Source organism: Rhamphochromis longiceps, linkage group LG1, assembly GCF_057381845.1.
Source record: "Rhamphochromis longiceps isolate RC_006_pf linkage group LG1, R_longiceps_female_GT1.1, whole genome shotgun sequence".
In the NCBI taxonomy this organism is placed as follows: Eukaryota; Metazoa; Chordata; class Actinopteri; order Cichliformes; family Cichlidae; genus Rhamphochromis; species Rhamphochromis longiceps.
The window spans coordinates 15,709,037-15,732,297 of record NC_140557.1 but is presented as its reverse complement, the minus strand read 5'-3'; the positions used below and the strand labels follow the sequence as shown (position 1 = coordinate 15,732,297).

Below are 23,261 nucleotides of genomic sequence, written 5' to 3'. Positions count from 1 at the left end.
ATTATATTTACATTACCACAGTGAGATGATTTTAGTCTCATGAACAACATTAACTAATTGTTATTTACTAACTAATCTTAAATGACTGTTCAGCACAGAAATGAAGCCCAACAATCATGTTTTACAGTCCCGTGGTCTCAGCCTCAGATACTCAACTAATCAAAGTGATGTCATGACAAAAATGAATGACCAACAAAACATTTTTCTCCTTCATTTCTGTCAAACAATGCTGTATGTAAGGTGTCTCGCGGTTAGTATCATGGTTGCTAGGCAACCTGAACAGCGCGACGAAGCGTATACCGTCCCATTTCACAAGCCTCTCACTTCCGCACTTCTCGTACTTATAGTACGCACCGTACGTAGTACGCGTAGTGCGCGTACTTCAAGCCGACAGGTTCATATCGTCTCTCGATTGCTTGTGCCTGGGCCGGCAGGGTGAAAGTTGAGGGGTCGTTCAAATCAGAAAACAGGAGACACGTGCGGATTCCAAAGCAGTAAGTTGAAAGACCTAAATTTGTCAGATGTGGGTCGATGGTAATAATCAAGTAAATCAGACGTTCTGAGCTGATTTGTATGCGTGCAGGCGGCTAGCAGCACCGGGATTAGTCCACGTTAGTATCAATATATGCTGCGTAGCTAGCCGTTAGCATTAAGCATGTCAGTGTGTGTTTCTGTGATGGGACTTCTACTGGTTTATCATTCTTATAAATGATTTTTTTTTTTACTTTATAAGTTAAAGTAACTCCGACAGATGGGCAAATAAACTCGGAACAACAAGTACTCTATAATATAAAACGACAGAATGCATAAAAACGATCAGTTCTAGATTATGAATTGATGACTTTTGTTTAAAACGGTAAAGAAAAATTTATCACTGCTGTAAAGACTTCTCGGGCTGCTTTTAAATAGTGCAAAGCGATACACTCTCAGGCCACTTCACTAGGAGCACCTTGCTAATATCGGATTTGATCCCCTTTTCATTGAGAGCTTCCTTAAATCTTCGTGGATTCATCTTGAAAACATTCCTCAGAGATTTTGATCCATGTTGACATAATAGTATTACACAACAGCTGCAGATGTGTCAGGTGCATTTCCTCACCACTGTGTGAATCTCGTCTTCCACCACATCCCAAAGGGGACCATATTGAATTGAGAGCTGATCACAGCAGTTCACAGCAGAAAATTGAGACTCGTCAGACCAGCCAGCTTATTTCCAGTCTTTTTTTGTGCTCATAATTAGTTTAATAGATATAAATAATCAGTTGTTTGATCAATAAAGTGAAAAAAACCCCGCCTTGAATGTAGTCACATCCGGTTGTAATCCAGATGTTAGACAGATGGGGAGCAGTCTAGTGAGTACAGAGAGTTTGCAATGATGGGGATAACTGATGTCTGATAATTTAGATGAAGCCTAACACAACTGTTTTGCTGTTTGTTCATAGGTAAAACTCACAGTGTCATTACATATATATGTGTATATATACATTACAACATATGTCACAAATACTAAGACACGCATTGGTGCTAAAATAAAGTCAAGCAGCCACTTCTATAGAACACTATATCCCCTCACTCTTGACACTATTTCCTGTTATTTAAGTAGGAGTAGGTGAAGTTCAGGGTATTGACAAATACATATAAAAAGCTTTTTGAAGTTAAAATGATGTGGTTAACTGTTTCAGACAGCTTGTTTAAACACTGTGCCAAACTTAATTTGCTTGTCACTAAACTACTTCATGTGTATAGTAATTCTTTTCATTTTATCGCAGCTATTTGGAGGATGCTAATAAACTAAAAAAAATGGATGGAATAGTTTTTTCCCTTTTATATAAAAAAACAGGATCTGAATATTACTTTATAACTGACAGACAGTTACATACTTCTATAGCATCTATTTATAAAAATAAAATGAAGTAAAACTTCCAATTATTGTTGCATAAAATAAGAGTCAGGAAAAGCCTTACTTATCTCTTTCTGTTTCCTTGTCTGTCTTATATAATCCCAGCTAGCTGGTTTCACCATCACTAATGATTATCAGGAATATCCAGGTTTCCTCTTTCTTCTCCTCTGTGTAACCGCTCACTCCTTGTCTTCTTCCTGTCTTTCCAGACCTTTTGCATCAGCAGCTGCAGCGATGGCTGCCATCTACTCGGGTATCCACCTGAAACTAAAGAGCCCACAGACTCCATGGGATAACAAGCTGAAGCTGGCACGTTTTGCCTGGATCTCCTCACAGTGCCTGCTGCCCAACAAAGAACAGGTAAAAGTGGAAGCTTGTGAATGTTTGTAGCGCGGTAATTTCTTTTTTGGCGTGTATTAAGCAGCAGCTAACCTAAATCTGTCTGTAGGTGCTGTTGGACTGGTGCACCCATGCCCTCTCACTCTACTACAGTAAAAAGGTGGAGTTTTCCCAGGATTTCTTGGAAGGCCTGTGGTGCTACCTTGATGATGTGCTTCACAGCCGGAAGCTCCAGTCTTTCCTCAAGCAGGGAAAGACCATCACTCTCAAGCTCAACATGGCACAGGTACTCCAGCAGTTAAATCAGAAATCATGTCTGTGATATAACAGCACATGTGATCTCCTCTGACTCTGTCTTGTGTCATTAGAAGATAGTAAGAGCATGTCCTGCACAGTTCTGGGTTAATACTACAGTTGTAGCATGAATTGATAAAGACGCAATTATACTAAAAGGTCCCAGAATTACTAACTTGACAAGTGGAAGTTTTACTCACAGCTTTTTCTCTTTGCTTCCAGCTGCTTGACCAGCTGCAGAAGTGCGCACACGTTGGCTCCAAGTTGTCGGGGTGTGTGTCCTATATACTGAGCGTGTGTCAGTGCATTTTCTCTTCTCCTGCACTCTCATCTGTTTTTACATCTAAGTATGAACTTATGGTTGATCTGCTGGCCAAGCTCTGCTCGCTGGCCTGTCGTGAGCTGCAGGAGCAGTTGCCCATGGAATACCTAAAGAAGGAGCCTGTCACAAGTCACGATGAATCGATGGCCGAGTGTCTTCAGACTGAACCTGCAACAAATATGGAGACTTCCCAGATGGACATGCTGAATGGCAGTTCAGTAGATCAGCCACAGTCGGACGTTGACAAATCCTCTTCCAAGCCGAAGGAAAACCTCCATTCAGCTAACCTATTTGAGGTGTTGCTTCAGGTGCTGTCATCGTATTTGTCAGTGCAGCGACAACAAGCCAATCCTAGCAGAGTCTCTAGTATGGTGACAAACCACCTACTCCAACCCTTCGTCCTGCTCCGGCACCTGCTGACCTCGGGAGAATTTGCAGCGCGTCTCGCTCACCTGCGTCTCCGTCAACAGCTTTGTAGAGACATCCGCATGAAGATGGACTCCATCCTTCAGTTGGCACTCTTCCCCTCTGAGCACCTGAACTTGTACAAGGAGGAGCTCCTTCCACCTAAAGAGGATTCTGGGAAACGTGGTTCAAGAGGGACAAAGGGGCCTTTCAAGCCTGTCAACGCTGTACTTTCCAAACTGAGCGACCGGGGTTACTGTGAGCCATCACTACATTACCCTGTGAAGTCCAGTGCTTTGTGTCTGTTGTTTAAGTTTTTTCTGGAAAAGTACGGGAAAGCGAGGGTAGAAGATGAGGAGGAGCAGAGGATGCTGTGTTTCTACTTTCTAAGCAGATTAGTTCCAACTTTAGATCTTCATCTTGGTGAGCAGAAGTCACCTCCAGCTTCCATGAGCTCCCCAGAGAACTGGAACCTGGCTCTGCTGGCTGTGGAGTCCCTCCTAAGCCAGGCGCTGTCGACCGGTATTTATAATGTGGCCGCAGACAGGATACGACACAAAGACGTCCAGCTCAACTTTTACAGAGCCGTGGGACAACTGCTCTTCAACGAGGCCCAGCCGAGGTAAAGAACAACTTCTCTGTAAAACATTTTTATTCCAATAAAATTACAGAATAATTTTCTTTTCTTATGATAGAAAAATTTCCCGTCTTGACTTTCAGCATTCCATCGTGGTACCGCTGTTTGAAAGTGCTTTTGAGTCTCAATCATCTGATTCTCGAGCCAGATCTGGACCAGCTTTTATCTTCAGCCTGGATTAATGCCGAATGCATGGAAGCACGAGTGCAACGCGCCAGACAGGTCTTCATTTAACTTTTATATTTTACAAATTAAAAAAAAAAAGGACAATAAATCAGTGTTTTTAATTACAAACTCAGTTCTTAAAAGTTGAGATGCTGTGATCTGCAAATCTCATAACCCCATATTTTATTTACAATAGAACACAGAAAACATATTAACTGTTTAAACTGAGAAAAAGTACCTTTGTATATCCTCATATTGGATTTTAGCTGCTCAACAGTCCCAGGTTTTCTTTGTCATATTTTTCATTTCATTATGTGCAAATGTTTTCCCTTAATGAAAGGTGTGGAGTGCAGGCAGGCAGGCCAGCTCAGCACCTGGACCCTCTTCTCCTATGAAGCCATGCTGCTGTAATAAAGTTGTAGCATTGCTAAACTGCATATTGCAGATTAACCTGCTGAAATATGGAAGGAAGACAAGGAAGTCTTTCCCTGAAACAGATGTCACCTAGATAGGTCATGCTTCTCTAAAACCTGTATATACATTTCAGCCCTTATGCTGCCTTTCAAGATGTGCAAGCTGCCAATACTATAGGCATTAATGCACACTCATATTCTCAGAGATGGAGGCTTTCGAACTGAGCGGTGATAACAAGCCAGATGGTCCCTTCTCCTCTTTAGTATAGAGGACGCAGTGTTCGTGTTTTCTAGAAAGAATTTCAAATTTGGATTTGTTTGACCACAAAATAGTTTTCTGGATTTCTGGAAGTGTTCCTTATTTCCATGACAGAATGATGGCTAACTGACGGTCCAAAGTTCAGTCATCCAGTGTTGATTTGTTAGCCTTTGTTAGATTTCTCCAAAATCCCTGAATTTTTGAAATTATGTATTATAGATTATGAGATTAAAACTCTTTGCTTTTTTAATGTTTTAATAAGCTGATGTTTGTCATGACATGTGAAAATGTCTAAATGTAAGCATTTGATATGTTTTTGTGTTTTTTCTGTGAGTTTATAAAATCTGCAGATCATTGTGTTCTGTTTTAATATACATTTTATACAGCACCACCAACTTTTTAAGAATTGAGTTTATTCATTTTAATTTATGAATATTCAGATGGTGATGTTTTAATGAAACTTTACTTGCCAACAGCTCATGGTGTGCAGCCTCCTCCAGACCTACACTAAGCTCCGTCAGCTGCCTCGTCTGTTCTCTGAGCTCGTGTCAGTGATCTGCCAGCCTGCTCTGGATGACCTTCGACCTCCTCTTCTGCCTGAAAGCATCTCCACCTCTCTCAGGACCTGCCTTCTGGACACACCTCCATCCCAAGTTTTAGAGATCTGTTCATCGGTGATGGAGGCCATTAGGAAATACATACTGCCTGACCTGGTGAAGGAGAAAACAGAGGGAGAGCGAATGGAGACTGATGGAGAACATGAGGACCAAGAGAGAAAAGACGCTTCTCTCAAACTCCTCCCCCTCAGTCAGCTGCTTCATGCTGTTTTATTCAATCTGAAGACTCTAGACAATGCCTCTCCTGTTCCCTTGGTGAGGCAGAGTCAGGACCTAATGAAGGGGTTTCAGAGCTTGATAAAGGAGTTACTACGTGTGGTTTCAACAGAGAAGAAGAATAGAAATACAAGTTCAGTTCAGAAGGCCTCAAAGAAAGGCAGAAAAAGTCTGAACCTCAAAGAGAAACCTTCAGAGTCTAAAACTGGAGCACTGTGGGAGCAGAAGACCCTGGAGGCAGCTCTCCTGCTCAGATACACCTGGGTGGAGGTGGATACACTCTTCCACATGCACTGCTACAAATATGCATCTCCTGATGAAGCTCCTTCTAGTTCTCCAATCTCTGACATAGAGAGTCTTTTATCAGGTGACATCTTACCTGCTTGTCACCGTCCGTCCCCCTCCTACAGCCCAATGAGCTGCATGCTGCTCAAGCTCCTCACTTTACAGCAGATGAAGAAGATTTTGCTGGACGACGTGTTATTAGGCGAATCCAGCACCGCAGCGCTTCTAAAAAGGTCAGCACAGTTTATTTTAGCTACATCTGAGCTGGAGGTGAGTCTGGATGGAGAGCAGGCGTGGGACAGGCAGATCAGCAGCGTGACCACCAGCTCCTACTTTGCAGCGCACTGGTATCTTGTTACGACCAACTTACCTTTGATCCTTTGCCACCTGAGCAGCGAAGACGTGCGCTGCATAGCTGACGTACTTATCAGCTCATTTCTGAACAGACGGACAGACGGATCAGAAGACTTGCCGCCCGACTCTCTGACCGTCTCCCTCATATCTTCGCAGCTTCTTCAAAGCCCAATGCTTGCTGAGTTGCCTTCACTTTTCTCCGCCACAGTTTGGTCGCTCACACAAAGGATTATCTGTGTGCTCGGGGCAGCACATACACCCGAGGTTTGTTCCACACTTCTGACATTTCAGGAAAGAGAGGCAGTCTCTTCACAGAGAGATGCCAGTCAGCCTCTGCCCACGCTGGTGAAGAAAGAGACTATAGTTGAGGATATTTTGACATCCTCTAAAACTGGAGAGATTTTTGTACTGCTGACTGAAACAGAAAGCAGGGAGCTGGTAGGCTTACTTCAAATCTTAACAATCCTACATCCAGATGGATTGAGCTCCGAGGATCTCTCCTGTGTGTTCCTCCTGCTTTTCTTTATGCTCACCTCCACCTCCTGTAAGCCAGAGAGGATGACAGAATCTGGAGGTGATGCTCTGTTCCTAGGAAAGCTGCTCGGGGTTCTCACTCATCTCCTAGAGAGTAAGAATTTCCAAAGTGTTCTGAAGCTCATGCACGGTAGTACTTTGCTGCAGGCCGCTTTGTCGTCTCTCCTGTGGCATAGAAGTAGTGCGAGAGCTCAAGCCACATGCAGCACTGATTGGTTGGATTTTATCAAAGCGGTGCAGGTCTTCATACAGACCTTAGTCAGTTTGATAATTATCAGAAACAGTAGTGTTCGACTCAACCTGGACCAGTTTGCTTCCTATCTTACTAGCGAGGAAGTGACAAGCATACAAAATGCTGAATCCAGTTCAGGGGCTTCCTTGTCATCAGTTCATCTTTTGCTGGCATCTGTGACTTCTTTCTCCCAAGTGATGATCTCCAATTTGGGAAGAAGCAAGGCACTGGATCAGATTTTAACCCAAATACTTGCAAAAATAACTGCTTCGCTGGTACCAGCTGTCGAGTTTGTCCTAAAGCCCCAAACTCTCAGTGAGGGGGTGAACCAGCCCGCCAGCATCCTCGGTCAAGCTTTTCTAGTAGATGTCGTAACAGTCATGCTGCAGTCTGAGCTGTCCTCACTCTCAGTGGAGGATGAGAACAAGCACAGTGGCACCAGGCTCACTCATATGAGCCTTTATCAGGGCTTCTGCCAGCAGATCCTTAAAGAAATAAGCTCTGCCCCCAGGCCCATGGACTTCCTGGTTTCCTCTCTCCGCTTCCTGTCCTCCTTTTACCAAGCTGTGCAGATGGTGGAGGGAAAAGACACGGAGGAGGAAGGAGGGATGAAGAAGGGAAGAAATGAGCTGGATGACCTTTACATTCAGATACTGCAGACTGTGCACAGGCTACTGACAGGTATATGCAACCATATTAAAAACAAACATCTCATTCACCTGTGCAATCAGTCAGTGTTGTCCTTTCAGTAATTACCTCTGCACATCGCACACATTGACACAGGAATACAACTAAGGGAGTATTTCATGCCATCTGTTAAAGAAAATGAGCTTTTCTCTGTCGCACGTACGACAGTCAGATTCAACCCAGCTAGTTAAATTTCAAGTTGTTTGAATTTGAATTCTGTTGCAGAGGATTCTTGGGCTCCACTAGAGCAGCTTTACATGATGCTTAGTTCGACAACTTATCCTGGGGCCTTGGTGCAACTTTCTTCTGATTGGCTGCTCCTTGCAAACACAATTAAGAATATTTAATTAAGAATATCTGTTCTGGTTGACATCACACAGATCAAAAAGTAATAAAATAATAAAAGAGAAAGCCTGATAAACCCCTTTTTATGAAACCAGTCTCCCTGTTGCCTTTGTCAGTTTTAGTGACAACATTTCTGTTTGGATCAGTATATTTTATGTGTACTTTATTGTTCCCTGTGGGGGAATTCCTCTCTGCATTTAACCCATTCACTCAGTGAAGCAACCATTGCTTGCATCCATCGTGTTATTGAATGGACTGATTTATTATTAATGCAGCACATTAATGATTCTGTTTTCTTGCTAAAATCTCTTTCGATCTCTTTGATTTCAGCTCCCTGGCTGCCTTCAACTGACCTCAGTGAGCTGGAGCCGGCTGTGCAGGAGCTGTTGCGCCACTTGGTGGCGAAAAGTACCACAAGTCGATTTAATCTACTGCTGATGACGATCAGGGAAGGACTGGACATTAGCAAGCTGAGGGCAGGAAACTGCAGGGTGAGGCTGAGACTGAATTTTCCTATTTCAGATTTCATGATCTTAAAACCTGTAGAATCTGCACAATTTAGATTTTTCTGTGTTGTTAATACAATGTTTTAGATGAGAGGCTTTCTCTTTATCTACCTGACAAATGGGAGGTTGTGATTTTGGTTTGTTTTTTTCCCCCACAGTGAATAAGAATGTTTAATACTCTGTGTTAACTGTTTTTTCAAACTCTTCTATCTGTTTGCTGCTCTCCAGGAGGCACTATCTGCAGTAATCACCATTAAGCTGCTGTCCTGTTGTCAGCTGCCTGAAACCTGCTCCAGAGCTCTGTGGCTCATTGCACCACAGATTATATCTGCTGTGGTGGTGAGAAAACCAAACACTCACACTCGAACACATACAGAGTTTAATGCAGTGAGAATACACACACACAAAAGCACCACTTTACTCATGCACATATATACAGTACTTAAAAGGGGCCCCTTAAATGTACAATAAAGACAGTAAGAGAGACTGTAGGCAACCTCTGGTAGGCTTGTTAACTGTTGCCTGCAGCTGCCTTTTTCTCTGCATTGCCTGTGTCAGTCGACTGGACTGCCTCTGGCGGCGCTCGGTGTTAGCTACCGTCAGCTTTGTTTCCCAAGTGGTTTCCTCTTGAGACGTGCAAGTCAAATGCTTCCTGGGTCTCTTATTGGCCCCACCTGCACCTGCAGAGAGGCTGAGGTGGAAGCTGTAAACCATCAGGAATATCAGTTGATTACATCATGGTGTTTATGCTCCAAAACATGTGCTTCTTCTGATCCTTCTGTCTAATCTCAATCATATTTAAAGTTTAATCGCATCCCCTGTATGTATGCACATTTTTCAGTTCAATAGCATGCTGGTTTGAACTGTGTTTAAAATTATTATGATTTTTTCCCCTAATTTTAACGACCTACTTTGGGTTACTGCGGTAATTTTTAAAATTGGTATTAAAATCTCTGCCAGACCACCAAAATGTCCCAGATCACCATGAAGAGAGTGAGGACAGTGTTTTAGAAACAAAATGCATTTCACGCTCGTAGTTTCCCTGCCTGCCTGTCGGGAGGAGCTGCTGTCCAAGCTAAAAGAATATAAAACCTTTTGTGTTATTGCGGGAATGCTGTGTGTCATTGGTCAGTTGTTTGTTTCACAAAAAAAGACGGTTAAATCAGTTTGCACACCTGGTGTGGAATCACTGGAATGATGACAAACGGGGTTATGGGTGTGGGGCACGCCTCGAAATGAAGCCAGCTTTGTTTTGAGGCCAGAGTCAGAAACTGTGACTGGAAAATGAACTGGCTTCAAACTACAAGTTAAATGACTGCTTACATGTTTAGGATTTATGGTTTTTTTTATTATTATTTAGGTAAAAGCCATTAAACAAGAATAATCAGTTTAACATTCACATTATAGTGAAGACAAGCAGATACTGGGCCATGATGATGAGACGCGACAGTCCGATCTCCGGCTCATCATCTGTGATGGTTTTAGCGACCATGCGCTGGAAGTACATGGGACCTTTTTTATTCTTTTATTCAATAAAAATGCCTGTAATTTTTTAATGCTTGACAGCCACCAGCGCCCAAAGACAGCCACAGTCTTTTGTTCATCTTCTTTGTAATTTTCACTTATGCTCTTTTGGCCTTTTCATCAAGACCCCCACCCACTCACACGGAGTGCTCTGATAGACACACATCCCCTCACTCACGCTTTTGTTATCTGTCAAGTCTGTATTTTTATACATGTGAGAGAGAGCCTGTTCAAAAGCATAAAATATTCTAATTAAATTCTTCTTTTAAGTGAAGAGGCAGAATTTTATTAAAATCTTTTTTTCTTCAGCTCCTTAATGGTGGTTACTTGTCACGATTTCTCTTTGGAAATACACAAAACTACTTTAATTTACATGCCGATTGTTATATTTTTGTTTGCATTTATTTAGTACAGTATTACAATGCTTAACAAATGTATTAGACCACCAGTTAAAAACATAGGAAACACAAGTATTTTAGAAATCTTAAAATTATATTATTTATTCTTTATTTATTCTTTATTTATTATGTGTGTGGTAAGTAGAAAGCTTTTAATGTCATACAATAAAGTGCTGTGTAACTGTGTGTGAATGTAGGCTTGTAATATGGAAAAGTGCAAAATAACGACTACTCCAGGGTTTGGAAAACATTTCTCCTTCTTAAACCAATTCCCAGAGCCCACCAGTGAGGCGTGCCTGCATGCATGCACTGAGTCGTTTCTGCAGTTATGTAATCACCGTTAGTCACCTATAACCACGTGATCAAAATCTCACTGCATGAATAGTTCATGAGGTCATCCATCTCTCCAGCCTCATCTCCAGCTCTACCTGTCTACTCGGTGGACTGTGTTTTTTGCATGAGCTGACACCATGAATCAGTCAACAAATGCAAACTGCAAATATGTAATGTCCTTGCTAGAAGGCGTGGGCGGGGGTTGCTGTGGCTGTGGCCTTTGCTCTCTTAAAAATCATCCTCAGTACTCCTAATGGTTTTTCACCTTAAGGGCTTTCCTGGGTGTTTGAGATATTTGTAAATAGCTGTTATTTTTGCAGGGTTTAGTTCAAACTTTCAGTCCTTAGAAAACATTGACACTTGGAATTTCATTTCTGGGAGTTACTCTGAGCCAAGTACTTTGTGAATGTGGACTCTGTTGCTTTGCATGCTGGCTCATTGTCACTGACTTGATTTAATGGGACCTTAAAATACGATGAACAGGTCCATTGTTAATATTGTTAGGCACACCTGTGCTGCTGTGGGAAGTCATGTCTGCTGTGAAACAGCCTTTTGTTGTCAGTTTTGTTAAATATGTATTTTCGGTATTCATTACATCCAGAAAGCTTTAAAAAAAAAAAAAAAAAAAAAGATGAGTTGTGAAGGAAATACTTTAATGTTTGGAAGGCTTGGATTTTTGTAGCTTCTTGCTCTCATTGTTTGTACGTGTTCATCTATCGAACCTTTACTGTGTCTTTGTCTTTCTGTGTTACAGTTCTTAGTGAGATTATCCAGTCAGGACGTCTCGCTGACCCTTCCCTTTACCATTCCCACGATAATGTCGATGACATCACTGCTTCGACAGGGGGAGGGGCAAATCACCAGCCCTCATCATGTGACTTTGATTCTTGGAGCGCTCCAGTCAGTCCCCCTTGACCACATGACCCCAACAGTCTATCATTCAGCTTTCTTGGCTGTTCACGAGGCGCTGTTCGCCATCATCCAGTGTCATCCTCAGGTATGAAGGGACAGGTAAAAGAAGTGGTGCAGGGGTGTGAAACATGCAGTGTGTAAGAGGGTCCAGTCTGGCATAGGGGATTGCTTTTTAATAAGTGAGAACTTATTCAGTTAAATTATATAAAATGTGTTTCACTGCTGCTTAGCTCTAAAATAGTTGACCATGTCAAGGTGTTGTGCGTGTAAATAGACACTGAACATTGTAATGCACATGACAGTGGCTTTGGAAATGTGGAAAAAGTATGTTCTTTAAACTGCACTTGCCTACAGTTCCTGTACAGGCGTGCCAAGAGCTTTGTTCACATTGTGCAAAGCTCTAGTTGCAGCCAAGCAGCAGAGGGTTTCCACTTTGCCACCCTTGGGATCATATCGCTGCTGTATGCAGATGACATGGTTCTTCTGGGCTCATCAGGTGATAACCTTCAGTGTGCATTAAGGCAGTTTGCAGCAGAGTGTGAAGTGACTGGGACCAGAATAAGCACCAATCTGAGACCATAGTTGTCAGCTGGAAAAGGGTGGAGTGCTCACTCTGGGTCAGGGGAGGGGAGAATGGAGCAGGAGATGGATGGATGGATTGGTACCAGTGATACTGACGCTGTGCTGATCTGTTAGGGACTGGAGAGCCCAGGATCTCACGATGGGCTTGGGAACATCTTGGTGTCCTGGGCAGAGACATGCGAACAGTAATGAAAGTTTCTCTGGAATGTCTTAAAGGGAATTTTCAAATTGCAAACAAACTTTCTCTTTGAATTGCAGATGAGCTGATTAGATTTCAGTGTCCAAAGTTCAGGATCAGTTTAACCTGTTACAAGATGTTTTTAGCCTTGACTCAAGAGTTTATGTGCTCCTGGTGTTTTATGCAAAAAGATGAGCAGTTAATTAATTTACTGCAGAAACACAGATCGTTTTTCAGCCATAACTCAGCAGCAGGTAAGGTTTATGTAAACTGCAGCTGGACTCCAAACACTGAATGACCTCCTTGATGTGAGGCCACTCTTCGCTGCTGATCTACTTTAGTACCGACAACAAGATCAAAGTGTCACACCACTCTGATATCAAATAAGACTTTATTTCAACGTTTAGGTGAAAAAAAAACAGTTATTCATTCTATAAAGGATTCCACTGGGAACATTACTCATGATCCACAACAAATAAATAAATCTCCCAAACAATAAATTCTCAGCACCAGAAGGTTTTCCAGTACACTTCTACAAAGACTTATGGCCTAAGGTAGCACCTACTTTTTTTTTTTTAGAATGGTCACTCAAATTCTGAACCATCAGGCTCTGTCTCCAAACATGAACTCTGCCATCATTGTCTACTTCATAAAACAGGCAAAGATCCTGTGTAACCATCCAGCTACCGCCCAGTTTCACTCGTAAATCTAGACCTTAAAATACTTTGCAAACTCCTTGTCACCACATTCATAATGCATTCTGACCAAACAGGTTTTTATTTGGCTTTGCTGCCTGTAATGCGCAGCCAGGCTGCTGGGTGCGGCTGCTCGCTTACATTATTATTACAAAAAGCTGAATGAGCAGTTTAATTCTCATAGATAATTTTCTAATAAATTTCTACAAGATGCTTTTGTACAGCTAAAGAACATTAAAAAGGTACTTTTTAAAAGCTGTTCCTGCACTCTGCCCCCGACTTATGAAATCAGACCTACACACTTGTATAATGAAGGTCTCTGTAGGTCAAGGCTGCTGGTTTGAATCCTTGATTTGAAGAAAATGTGGTATGTGGTGCCGCTGAGCTCACAGGATGCCTCGAAGGAATTCCGCTTTCAACAAAAGGATATTGCAGCTCACCAGCTGCATGGAAAACATCACGATGTCTACTTTTTCTGCCTTGTACTGGGAGTGTTCACTTTGCACCCAAAAGGTCGTAAAAATGAACTTTTTTTTTTATCCTGAAGAAATGGAGCCATCTACATCCCGGCCCACACGCTTTATTCTGCTCCGGCTTTGTTAATGCGATAATTTTTTCAGTTTTTCTGAATCTAAAATGTTGACAGTTTGTTGTTCAGTAACAGCGACAAAGCCGGGCTGAAATGGGGCAGCTGTGTTAAATAAAGCCAGCCATGAACGAGCTAAGTGATATCAGATGTTTGCAAGGACAAAAGACGACTAAGAGAAGGGGGAAGGAAAAAGGAGGCAGTGAAGGAAAGCAGAGTGAGAAAGAGACAGGAGTAAAAGATAAGCGATAAAGAGATGAAAGGATAAAACCGGAGATGGAGAACGTGATACATGAGGGAAGTTTCAAGACAAAATAGAAAAGAGGGTTATGTCAGAGAGGTGTGAGGGAGGAGGCTCAGCAGGGAGAGGTCGGGGAGCTGGCAGGCCGGGTAGGTTGGCATGGAGCAGGTTTAAGTCGATGGAAACCGTTGCTGAGCTCCAACCAGAGCTGGTGACATCATCCCTTCCTCATTTATATTCTTCCCGTCTCTCCTTCCCTGCCTCAGTCTCCCCGAAGGGAGCAAGGTACAGACAAAAATGCATGCGTAGCTCTCGCGGGAATCCAACTTTTACCTCAGTCATTTTGCGAGCTTTAAGTTTATGGCTGCTCCGTTACAACTCTGTGAAAGCGATGTAACAGATGGATCTGTCAGGACTGCTTAGTCCATTTTTTTTTTAAACCGTCTTGGATTCAGTTCTCTGCTCTGTGTTTGTCAGATCCTAAAAACATGTAACATTTGTCCTCCTTTGAGTGTTTTACCACACATATGACAGTATTTCATGAGTTTAGGTCGGGTTGAGCACAATTCATGTTAATGCTGTATTAGTGGTGTGAATGGAATGTAACATAATCCAAAGTCAGTTGCAAATCCTCAAGAATAAATCTAATGACTCTTCTGGGAATTTAAGAGTCTACAGTTTTCTGCCAGGATCTATTGCTTTTCAGCAATTGCAGTATAACAGTGTTTTATCAGGCAGAAGTATGACCTATTAAGATATATGTTACTGACTGTTTACTTTTTGTGTGTGTTTCCAGGCGATGTTAAACGCAGCTCCCTCCTTCTTAAATGTCTTCTACCGTCTAGTGGCTTCTATTGTGCAGGAAGGTCGGCAAAGAGGAGACGGTGACGCAGGTAACATTAACATCGTTCACTAATGTGGCCAAACCAGCTCAGTCAGGCTGTTAGGACTGCACAGTGTAAAGTTGTAGGTGAAAGACATAACAGGAAACGTTATCATGTCTTCAAGGCCCAGAAAAACAGTCTGCTTTACTCTGATGAAGGGGCTGTACTAGCGTTCACTGTTCACTACAGATGTGGCTTGTGTTTTGTTACCGTCCTCCCAACAAAAAATAAAACTGCAGATTACTGAAGAATAATAAATTGCGTTGTGTAATCTGGAGCTGACACAAACTTTGTGCTATGCCCACACATGTTTCAACACTTCTGGCAGTAGCCTCCCAGAAGTAGAGAAGGTTACAGGCTCATTTTCTCATTTTAAATCCACTGTAAATTTAAGACCTCTGTTTGCAGTAACCTCCTACTTAGTCACCATAGGAACTATTCTCTGTACCAATAAGAGTGCTGCATGAGCACTCTGGGGTTTAGCTTTAAATTTTCAGCTGTCTTAATGCTGCAATCACACCATGATGATATTGTCCTCAGGCTCTTGTATCTGTAGAAATAAACATGTATGATTGATTAATGCTTCACTGTGTAATTAAAGAAATGGAAAAAAGGCTGAAGCACAGACTGTATATAAGAACTGGACATTTCTAGGGATGTACCTATCCAGCTTCTTTCAGTGTGATACAACAATATACTAATCAGAGATTTTAAGGGGACACCTGATCAGTTAGGTAACATAAACTATTGTGAATCCATTTCCCTGCATTGGTGGCAGACAACTCCCCAAAAAAGGCTTTAGTGTGCGCACAGGTTGATGATCAAGTGTTTCCCTTAATGATTTTAGCTGTGTGAATGAAGCTGAACAGAATAACAGAATAGAAAAGCACATAGATTGGCTTGTTGTCACCTTGTTTTCAAGTTTAAGGTGCGGGTACGCCACCGGATTGGCCGCTTTGTGTGGTGCGCAACATCATCGCACTGTCACTTCTATTTACACCGCTGTTAGCTCACAGGAAGTCGCTGCAACATCCTCTGTATAATTTGTCACTCTCTGGGCTTCTGCACTGTTACGCTCGTGTCTTCAACCATAATATGGCAAGTTGCAAAAATTGAGAGGCGCACGATCGGCCACCAAAACGACAGGCCACGTTAGCAAAATTTGACGACATTTTCGGCGTGCTCTCAAATGTCTCTTTGGTTTTTTTGTTCATTAAACATTTTCATTATGAGATTATTGAGTTTTGTAAGTGCAACGTGGTGCTCATTTTGCAAATTATGGCCCCAGTTAGAGTCAAAATGGAGGATAAAGTGCTGTATCATCAAATCTGCTTTCAAGACACTAAGAAGGCAATGCTCTTAAAAGATCACCTAGAAGCTAAAACAGCTCAATTTGCTTGTGACACGAGCCATTACTAATGTCCATCTTTTATATACAGATCATGGATTTGCAGCTTTGTATCTCCAGCTGTCATTGAAAACATCCGGCCGGTCAATGCAGTGTTACGCTCCAGTTTATCTATTGCTCATTAGTTTGGTTTGGGTAACATAAAATAAGAATCTTGTAAAGTAAAGAATATCTTTACATTCCACATATGAACATCTGAATAACATGAACACCTTTCTCTGTTTTCTGAAGGTCCAGACAGTGATGTGTATTTCCAGTGCTCCAGGCTCGTAGAGAGGATGTACTCTCACATTGCTGCAGCTGCTCAGAGCTTCACCGCGCTCTCAGCCTTCATGGTGGCTCAGTACGTCACAGAGCTGCAGAAGGTACACACACACACACACACACACACACACACACACACACACACAGTATGAATGTTCTCTGTGTCTTGATTTACTAATATTTGTACTGGAAACATATTCTTTCTGATGGTTTTTACAATTTGGTGACAGAGCAATGAAATGCCAGACACACACACACACACACACACACACACACACACACACACACACACACACTCATAGTATTACAGAAAGCCAAGACAGTTCCCCATCTGTCATCCCCTGTGATTTTCTACAGCTGTGAGTGACACACACACAGACATTGATGTATGGAAGAGGCAGCAGGATCTCAGATGATCCTTTGATCCAGCCCAGTTTGTCTGGTAGCCGTTGAGCTGAGCGATGGAGGCGCTGAAGCTCAGAAGCGGTGATTTCCATTGGCCAAACTGTAGATGTTCACAAATCTCAGTGAACAGGTCCAGGATTACTGTAACTCTGAGTGCTGGAGTGAAGCTCCCTCAGTACAGTGAGTCACGTCTGGCTCCTGAGAGCAGCCGCTCTCAGGAGCCAGACTGTATTTAACATGACGCCAGCCTGACTCAGCAGTTTCCAGTCGAGTCGCATACTGGGAAAAAGAAAATGAGCAAACCGGCGGGCAGACAGACAGACAGAAATAGCGTGGAAGTCATATTTGGGATTCTTTGTACTCCGTAAATCATCTAATAATCCTAAAATTGGACTTATGGGAATAGTTTAAAGACTCTGTGCTCTTTGTAATTTAGCTGCCTCTGTGTCAGAGCTTCTCCTCGTGGCTCTTTGAAGCAAACCTCCTGTGGAGCAGCAAAGCAACATTTTATCAACAGTTTATTAAATTAAATCACCAAACATGGAGTTTGTATGAGTGGGAAAGCTATGATTTCATATCACCCTGTAAATATGCTTTTTAATACTGTAACGTTAAGGCATTTTAATACGGGAATCTATGGGGATTGACTCGCTTTTGCAGAAAGCCTCAAGTGACACCTGGAGGAACTGCAGTTTTGTTTCCCCTCGGTTAGGACCAGTGAAGATCGAGACAGTATTTGCACAAATGTGCAATCCACTGTGAGACTACTCGTCGGTGTGCAAAGTGCTGAATTGTAGATTTGAGCAAAGCTCCAAACCTCACGTGATGAGCAAAGGGGCGATTCGAACTTATCAGTCACAGGGTAGACTGATCTAGGTTTAAACAGATATTTGCATGCGTATGAATGCGTAAAATCTGGTCACAAGGAGCATGATTTTGGTGATTTTCTGCTTTGTGGTTTCTGTTTGTTTGCCCTTCTTCTATGTAGAGTTATATGATGAGCAGGATTTGGTTGCCAGTAAACAGTCCTGTGCTGAGGCCAAAAGAGGCCGTTTGTTTGGCAAAATGCAATCTCAAAACCATCGGTTGTTTTGTGCAGTTGTCGCTCTGCATGTAGTCGTTAACACTTTTGTCTTATGCATGAAGGATCCCCGGTTTGAGCACACACGCACACCTAGCCATCAGCTGGACTCTGTCAGGAAGTAAAATAAAACATATAAACGAGAAGCCAAAAATACCAAAAAAAATTTAGTATTTTGAAACAAGGACCAGAAAACAGAACAGGAAATCTTATCCTATCATCACCTGAAAAATAAACACATGTTGGGGGTTTTCTGTTACGCTTGTTGGACCATAAAAAATTGAATATAATTGTATTATTTTCGAGCAAAAACAAGTAGTGCTTTATAAGTAAACACTGAATGTAAATATAAAAAGCGGAAATAGACGAGTTCTTTACATAGCTTTGGTTATCATGTTCATTTTCTGCCTCTTCTGTCTCAGTTTCGTATTTTTCTGCACACAAAGCAGTTACTATGTGCTGCTGACTGCTTTGTTTGCAGAAATCCCCATGGTGGGTTGTTTCCTTCATGTGTGAAGCCTATCATTATGTGACTCAGGTTTTATCTAATCGTTAAACAGGTACAGTCAGCAGCACAGAGCAGCCATCACCTCCTCGCTCATTGTCAGAGGTCTGTAGACTGCGGTCACCGCTGATAGCATCAGGTCATGGTGTGTTACACCTGTGCGTCTGTGGCAGTGTAGTGTAACAGAGATGAATAACCAGACGATATTGAATATCCACTTGGCTCGTTGTGCAGGGTCCACTGAGCACAATCATTGTTGTTTGACTATTTTACGTGTTATTAGAGTAAGACAGCTCCACCCGTCGTTGGCTGAACACGTTGCTCTGCTTCTGTCACTCAGGTGCAGATGAAACGTGTAAGACCTTCCTATTTTCAGAAAACTAAAAAATCCTCTGCAGCAGTGTGACGCCACGTATACTTGATCCCCCAGGCAAAACCCTGTACTGAATTTCATATGTAAACTACAGCGTGGGATTAAAAATACAACTTTTTACATTTTTAGCGCATTTTGGAGCAACAGTGACGCAAACTGCTGATTATTACTATAAAATCTGCTGTCATGAGGTGTCAAACTGCAAATTAATGTAGATCATGTTGTTTTTTTTAAGTTGTGATGTTTATCGATCCTATTTGAGAAACTCTTTTTGGGATGCACCTGGAAGTTTGAATCTAGGTTTGTGGACCGTTGCTATGGACTGCTCTGTATTTAGATATTTTCTGGGTTTCTGGGGAATTAATTGATCTTCATTGTTGAATTTTTGTAGTCCTACTCTGAGCATTTGCAGTAATATAGTTTTTGTCAGTATAAATGATTATATCTGTCCTTTGATGTCTCTCTAATTGAAACTTATGGCTGAACTAACGACTTAAATGTGTATTTAACTGTTTCGGCGCATAATTTCCGGTTTGAAATGTTGACATCGGGTTGATGGATATTGCAGCATACGGTATCATATTCCTATGCAAATTTGACCTTGTTAAGTGCAAAACAGAGAGGAAGAGATGTGTGTACACAGGATCATCATTTCGCTGGAACACAGATGTGATTTATGAAATGAGCAAATGATGTCTGACCTCAGATTCATATAAATTCTTCTTGTATCTCTTATTGTCTCTGCTGTCTCGTCCTCTTTCATAAATGACCTCTCCAGGTTACTCTGCGACCAGACGTGAAGCTGCATCTTACTGAGGGCATCTATCTGATACTGGACCTGTGCAAGGAGCAGGATATCAAGTTTCTGAGGGCAGGACTGCCGATGGGAGTCAGGGAGGTCTTCAACGAGCTGTACGGCAGCTACACCCACTATCACAAAGCACAGAGGCAAGGAGAGGAAAAGTACACTGTTTAACTGCCCAAATCGCCTTTGGTTTCAGTTTAGGTTTCAGTTTAATTACACAAAAGTAGATTTTCTGCTTATGTTTGATTATTTTTAAGTAGAAAATCAGTTTTGTATACCATATGATGTCACTGTTGATGTTCTTGCTCCTCGGAGTTTATTGTAAAATTAAGACGGTGGATTTTGTACCTAAGACAATAAATATATGATTTCTGCAATTTTGTTAAATGTTGTGAGAAGTCCTGTCTTCAAAACCAAGACAAAATACACTCACTGTCCACTTTATTAGATACACCTCCACTAATCTAATCAAGCGATCACATGACAGCAGTTCAATACATTTAGGCATGTAGACATGGTCAAGACAAGCTGCTGAAGCTCAAGCCCAACATCAGAATGGGGAAGAAAACTGATTTAAGTGATTTTGAATGTGGCACGGTTGTTGGTCTGAGTATTTCAGAAGCTGCTGATCTACTGGGATCTTCCCACACTGCTTTCTCCAGAGAAACGGAGAAAGAGAAAATGTCCGGTTAGCAGCAGATCTATCGATGAAAATGCTTTGTTGATGTCAGGAGTGACAGAAAAATGGCTAGAATGCTTGAATTAATAACCACTTAATACAATCCAGAAGAACATCTCTGAACCACACTCCAGCAACGCTTGTCAATCCTTAAAGCCTGGATGGGCTACAGCAGCAGCAGAACACACTGGGCGCCACTCCTGCCATCTAAAAAGAAGGAAACTAAGCCTACAGTTCACTCACGCTCACAAAACCTGGACTTAAATTGACCTTCGTGACCTTTAATTCACTCAATGAAGTTAAATTGGATTAAAATGCAATTTATGCAAGACAGTGTGTGAAGTTTATCTGTGTAAAGATGTTTTCCCCCTACACACCTGTCCTTCATTTAGGTGTGAAGAGATATTAAACCTGTTAAAAATAGAAGTTTGGAGAAAGGTTGCCTGGTTTCATAAGTCTGGATTTCTGGTGCAACATTTGGCAGAAAGCTGGCATAAACGGCATGAATCCATCCTGCCTTGTATCAGTGGATCAGTCTGATGGTGGTGTAATGGTGTAGGGATATTTTCTTGCCACACTTTGGTCCCCTTAATACCAACTGAGCATCATTTACTGATTATATCCAGTATTATCCATCTCTTTATGGAGTTCAGCCACTGAACAGAGACCTGCCATCTACAGAGGTTTTCTGATGACTGAGGTGGTTGGATGCATCAGTGGCAGTGATGTGACAGAGTACCGGGCTTTGGTGGACTCCTTTGTCATGTGGTGCAACAAAAACCAAGAAAATAATTGCAGACTTTAAGTAGACCAGAAATCCAGAGGGTCAAGGTGGACGTAGCGGAGGACTATAAATACCTCGGAGTTCACAATGACAATAAACTGGACTGGGTTTAAAACCACCACTGCACTCTACTGGAAGGGCCAGAGCCGTCTCTATTTTCTGAGGTGGCGGAGGTCATTTAACATGCTCAGGATTGTCTACAAGTCATGGTCAGTCCCATTTTCTATACTGTTGTATGCTGCGGCAGAAGGTTGAGGGTGGCGAATGCCAACAGACTCAATAAACTGATCTGCAGGGCCTGTAGCATTGTGGGGGTGGAGCTGGTGGTATTAGAGTGTTGGATGTTTTTCAAGATAAAGACAATGCTGAATAATACTTCCCACCCACTCCACGAAGTGCTGACCAGTCACAGGAACACATTCAGTGATAGACTGACATTACACCCTCCAAAAAACAGGAATCCTTCCAGTAGCTTGTTGAATATTAATATATATGATAATGTATCTGACAGTTGAATTTAGAAGACATGTTCTTGCACAATAGTTCACATCCATTGATGATCAGATAGTTTAAATTGTCCAGTTTTATAAATATCTCTGAAATTTCATGGGAATGTGAAGCCGTCTCATACTTTGTTTATGTTGGTTTCATGGTTGGATACCTGCCTGTAAATCACATGTACAGATTGTTAACTCAAGCAAGCATCCCTGGATACCAAAGAGTTAACTGACTCACTTAAACTTCAAACCTTTGAAAAGTTAGATTCAGCTGCTTTCTTTTGGATGAAGGTTTTTATTCAAAAAGAATAAAACAGCGTGGTGTAGAAGCACCTTTAACCTCCAAAGTCATCAGATGTATAAAATCATACCTTTTATATTTTAGAGGACAGAGAAGAAACTTTCTTTTTTATTTGATCGGCGTCTCGAGTGTGTGTTGGCTCCATGATGTATTATGCACCACCACAGCTGACTACCATCACCTTTGTGAACATTTAAACAGCTCGAACTAGCAGAGTTACAAGGATTATGTAAAGTAAAGCAGTTGCGTGGAGTGGCCTGAGGAGGGTTGTAACCAGACCTGCAGGTACCACAAACACAGTTGCACCTCATATAAATATCTGTTTAATGCATACAAAACTGCAAGGAGATCACTTTAGTTACACCCTGAACCCTAAAGACACAGCACATGTGTGATTGCAGGACTTTAAATGACTCCTTTGTCCTGTATTCTTTTTGCGTTTCAATCATTGCATGGTAACAAATATATTAATTTTAAGTTTGTAAGTTTATTAAAAATGCTTCCTCAAAATTCTTCCACCCTTCAGCATCTTTATGAGCAATGGCAGGAAATATGTTGCTGGAGTTTGAAACTTTTAAATCACCACATGCAATTTTTGGATATATTTCTACCATTTTAAAGTAAATTTATTCATTTGCACAGATCATATCATTGTGTTTTGCAGCTGTTTCGCAATGGTAACAAAGCACCGACACTGAAACATAGAAATCATACTGGTGCTGCGGCTTACATGATGATATGATGTTTCTTAATATAGTCTGTAGATCTTCAAGCCCCTGCAGCAGTGACTTTGCGTTGGTTGCCGATTTGCCCCTCTACTTCTGAAATCAACCCTGTGTCCTCTGTGGCTATTAACCGCCGGTGTGACCGCGTCAGTACAGGAAATCTTAACACCGTGTTTGAAAACCAGAAGCTCATTAGCAAAACCACCTCCCACTGAAAATGTGATTATAAGCCAGCGCACCTGCTTCTTTTCTTCACCCACTTAGCCTGAGACTTCCTGACTGTAAGCCCTACATAAGAAAGAATAAATGAATGAATACATAATTAATTAGAAAATGGAGAAAAAATCCTTCTTTTTTTTTCTCTGATGGATATACTGGGCATGTTGCTATTTTTCATCTGCTGCACTTACTCATAGCGGACAACAGCATATGTGTAATCAAAATATGAAAGTCAAAATATGACATTGTTGCAGATTTTAGGGGGACAAATGCTTGTGAAACATTCAAAGGGCTCGATATTTCATGTGTCGCAAAATTCTGTGCGCATTTTTTGCCTTTATTCAGTTGAATATAGAAGCGGATCAGACAGGA

The 23,261-nt window shown here is 41.8% G+C and overlaps 1 protein-coding gene across 1 annotated transcript; it reads left to right on the top strand.

Annotated features, from left to right (window-relative positions):
• The first annotated feature begins 392 nt into the window (after positions 1 to 392).
• Positions 393 to 20,071, top strand: urb2 (URB2 ribosome biogenesis homolog). The gene is made up of 12 exons (XM_085398879.1): positions 393 to 494; positions 2,110 to 2,260; positions 2,349 to 2,525; positions 2,756 to 3,882; positions 3,981 to 4,119; positions 5,211 to 7,653; positions 8,335 to 8,495; positions 8,739 to 8,849; positions 11,520 to 11,762; positions 14,756 to 14,852; positions 16,483 to 16,616; positions 19,658 to 20,071. Exons 2-12 carry the CDS (start codon positions 2,135 to 2,137, stop codon positions 19,853 to 19,855), a joined length of 4,956 nt encoding a protein of 1,651 aa, XP_085255005.1. The 5' UTR covers positions 393 to 494; positions 2,110 to 2,134; the 3' UTR covers positions 19,856 to 20,071.
• Positions 20,072 to 23,261: the final 3,190 nt, after the last annotated feature.

Excerpts from the sequence above, each read along its gene's own strand:
- urb2 (XM_085398879.1), top strand. The coding sequence starts at position 2,135 with ATGGCTGCCATCTACTCGGGTATCCACCTGAAACTAAAGAGCCCACAG. Across the intron at positions 3,883-3,980 it reads TTCAACGAGGCCCAGCCGAG|CATTCCATCGTGGTACCGCT; the intron begins GTAAAGAACAAC and ends CTTGACTTTCAG. Across the intron at positions 8,850-11,519 it reads AGATTATATCTGCTGTGGTG|TTCTTAGTGAGATTATCCAG; the intron begins GTGAGAAAACCA and ends TCTGTGTTACAG.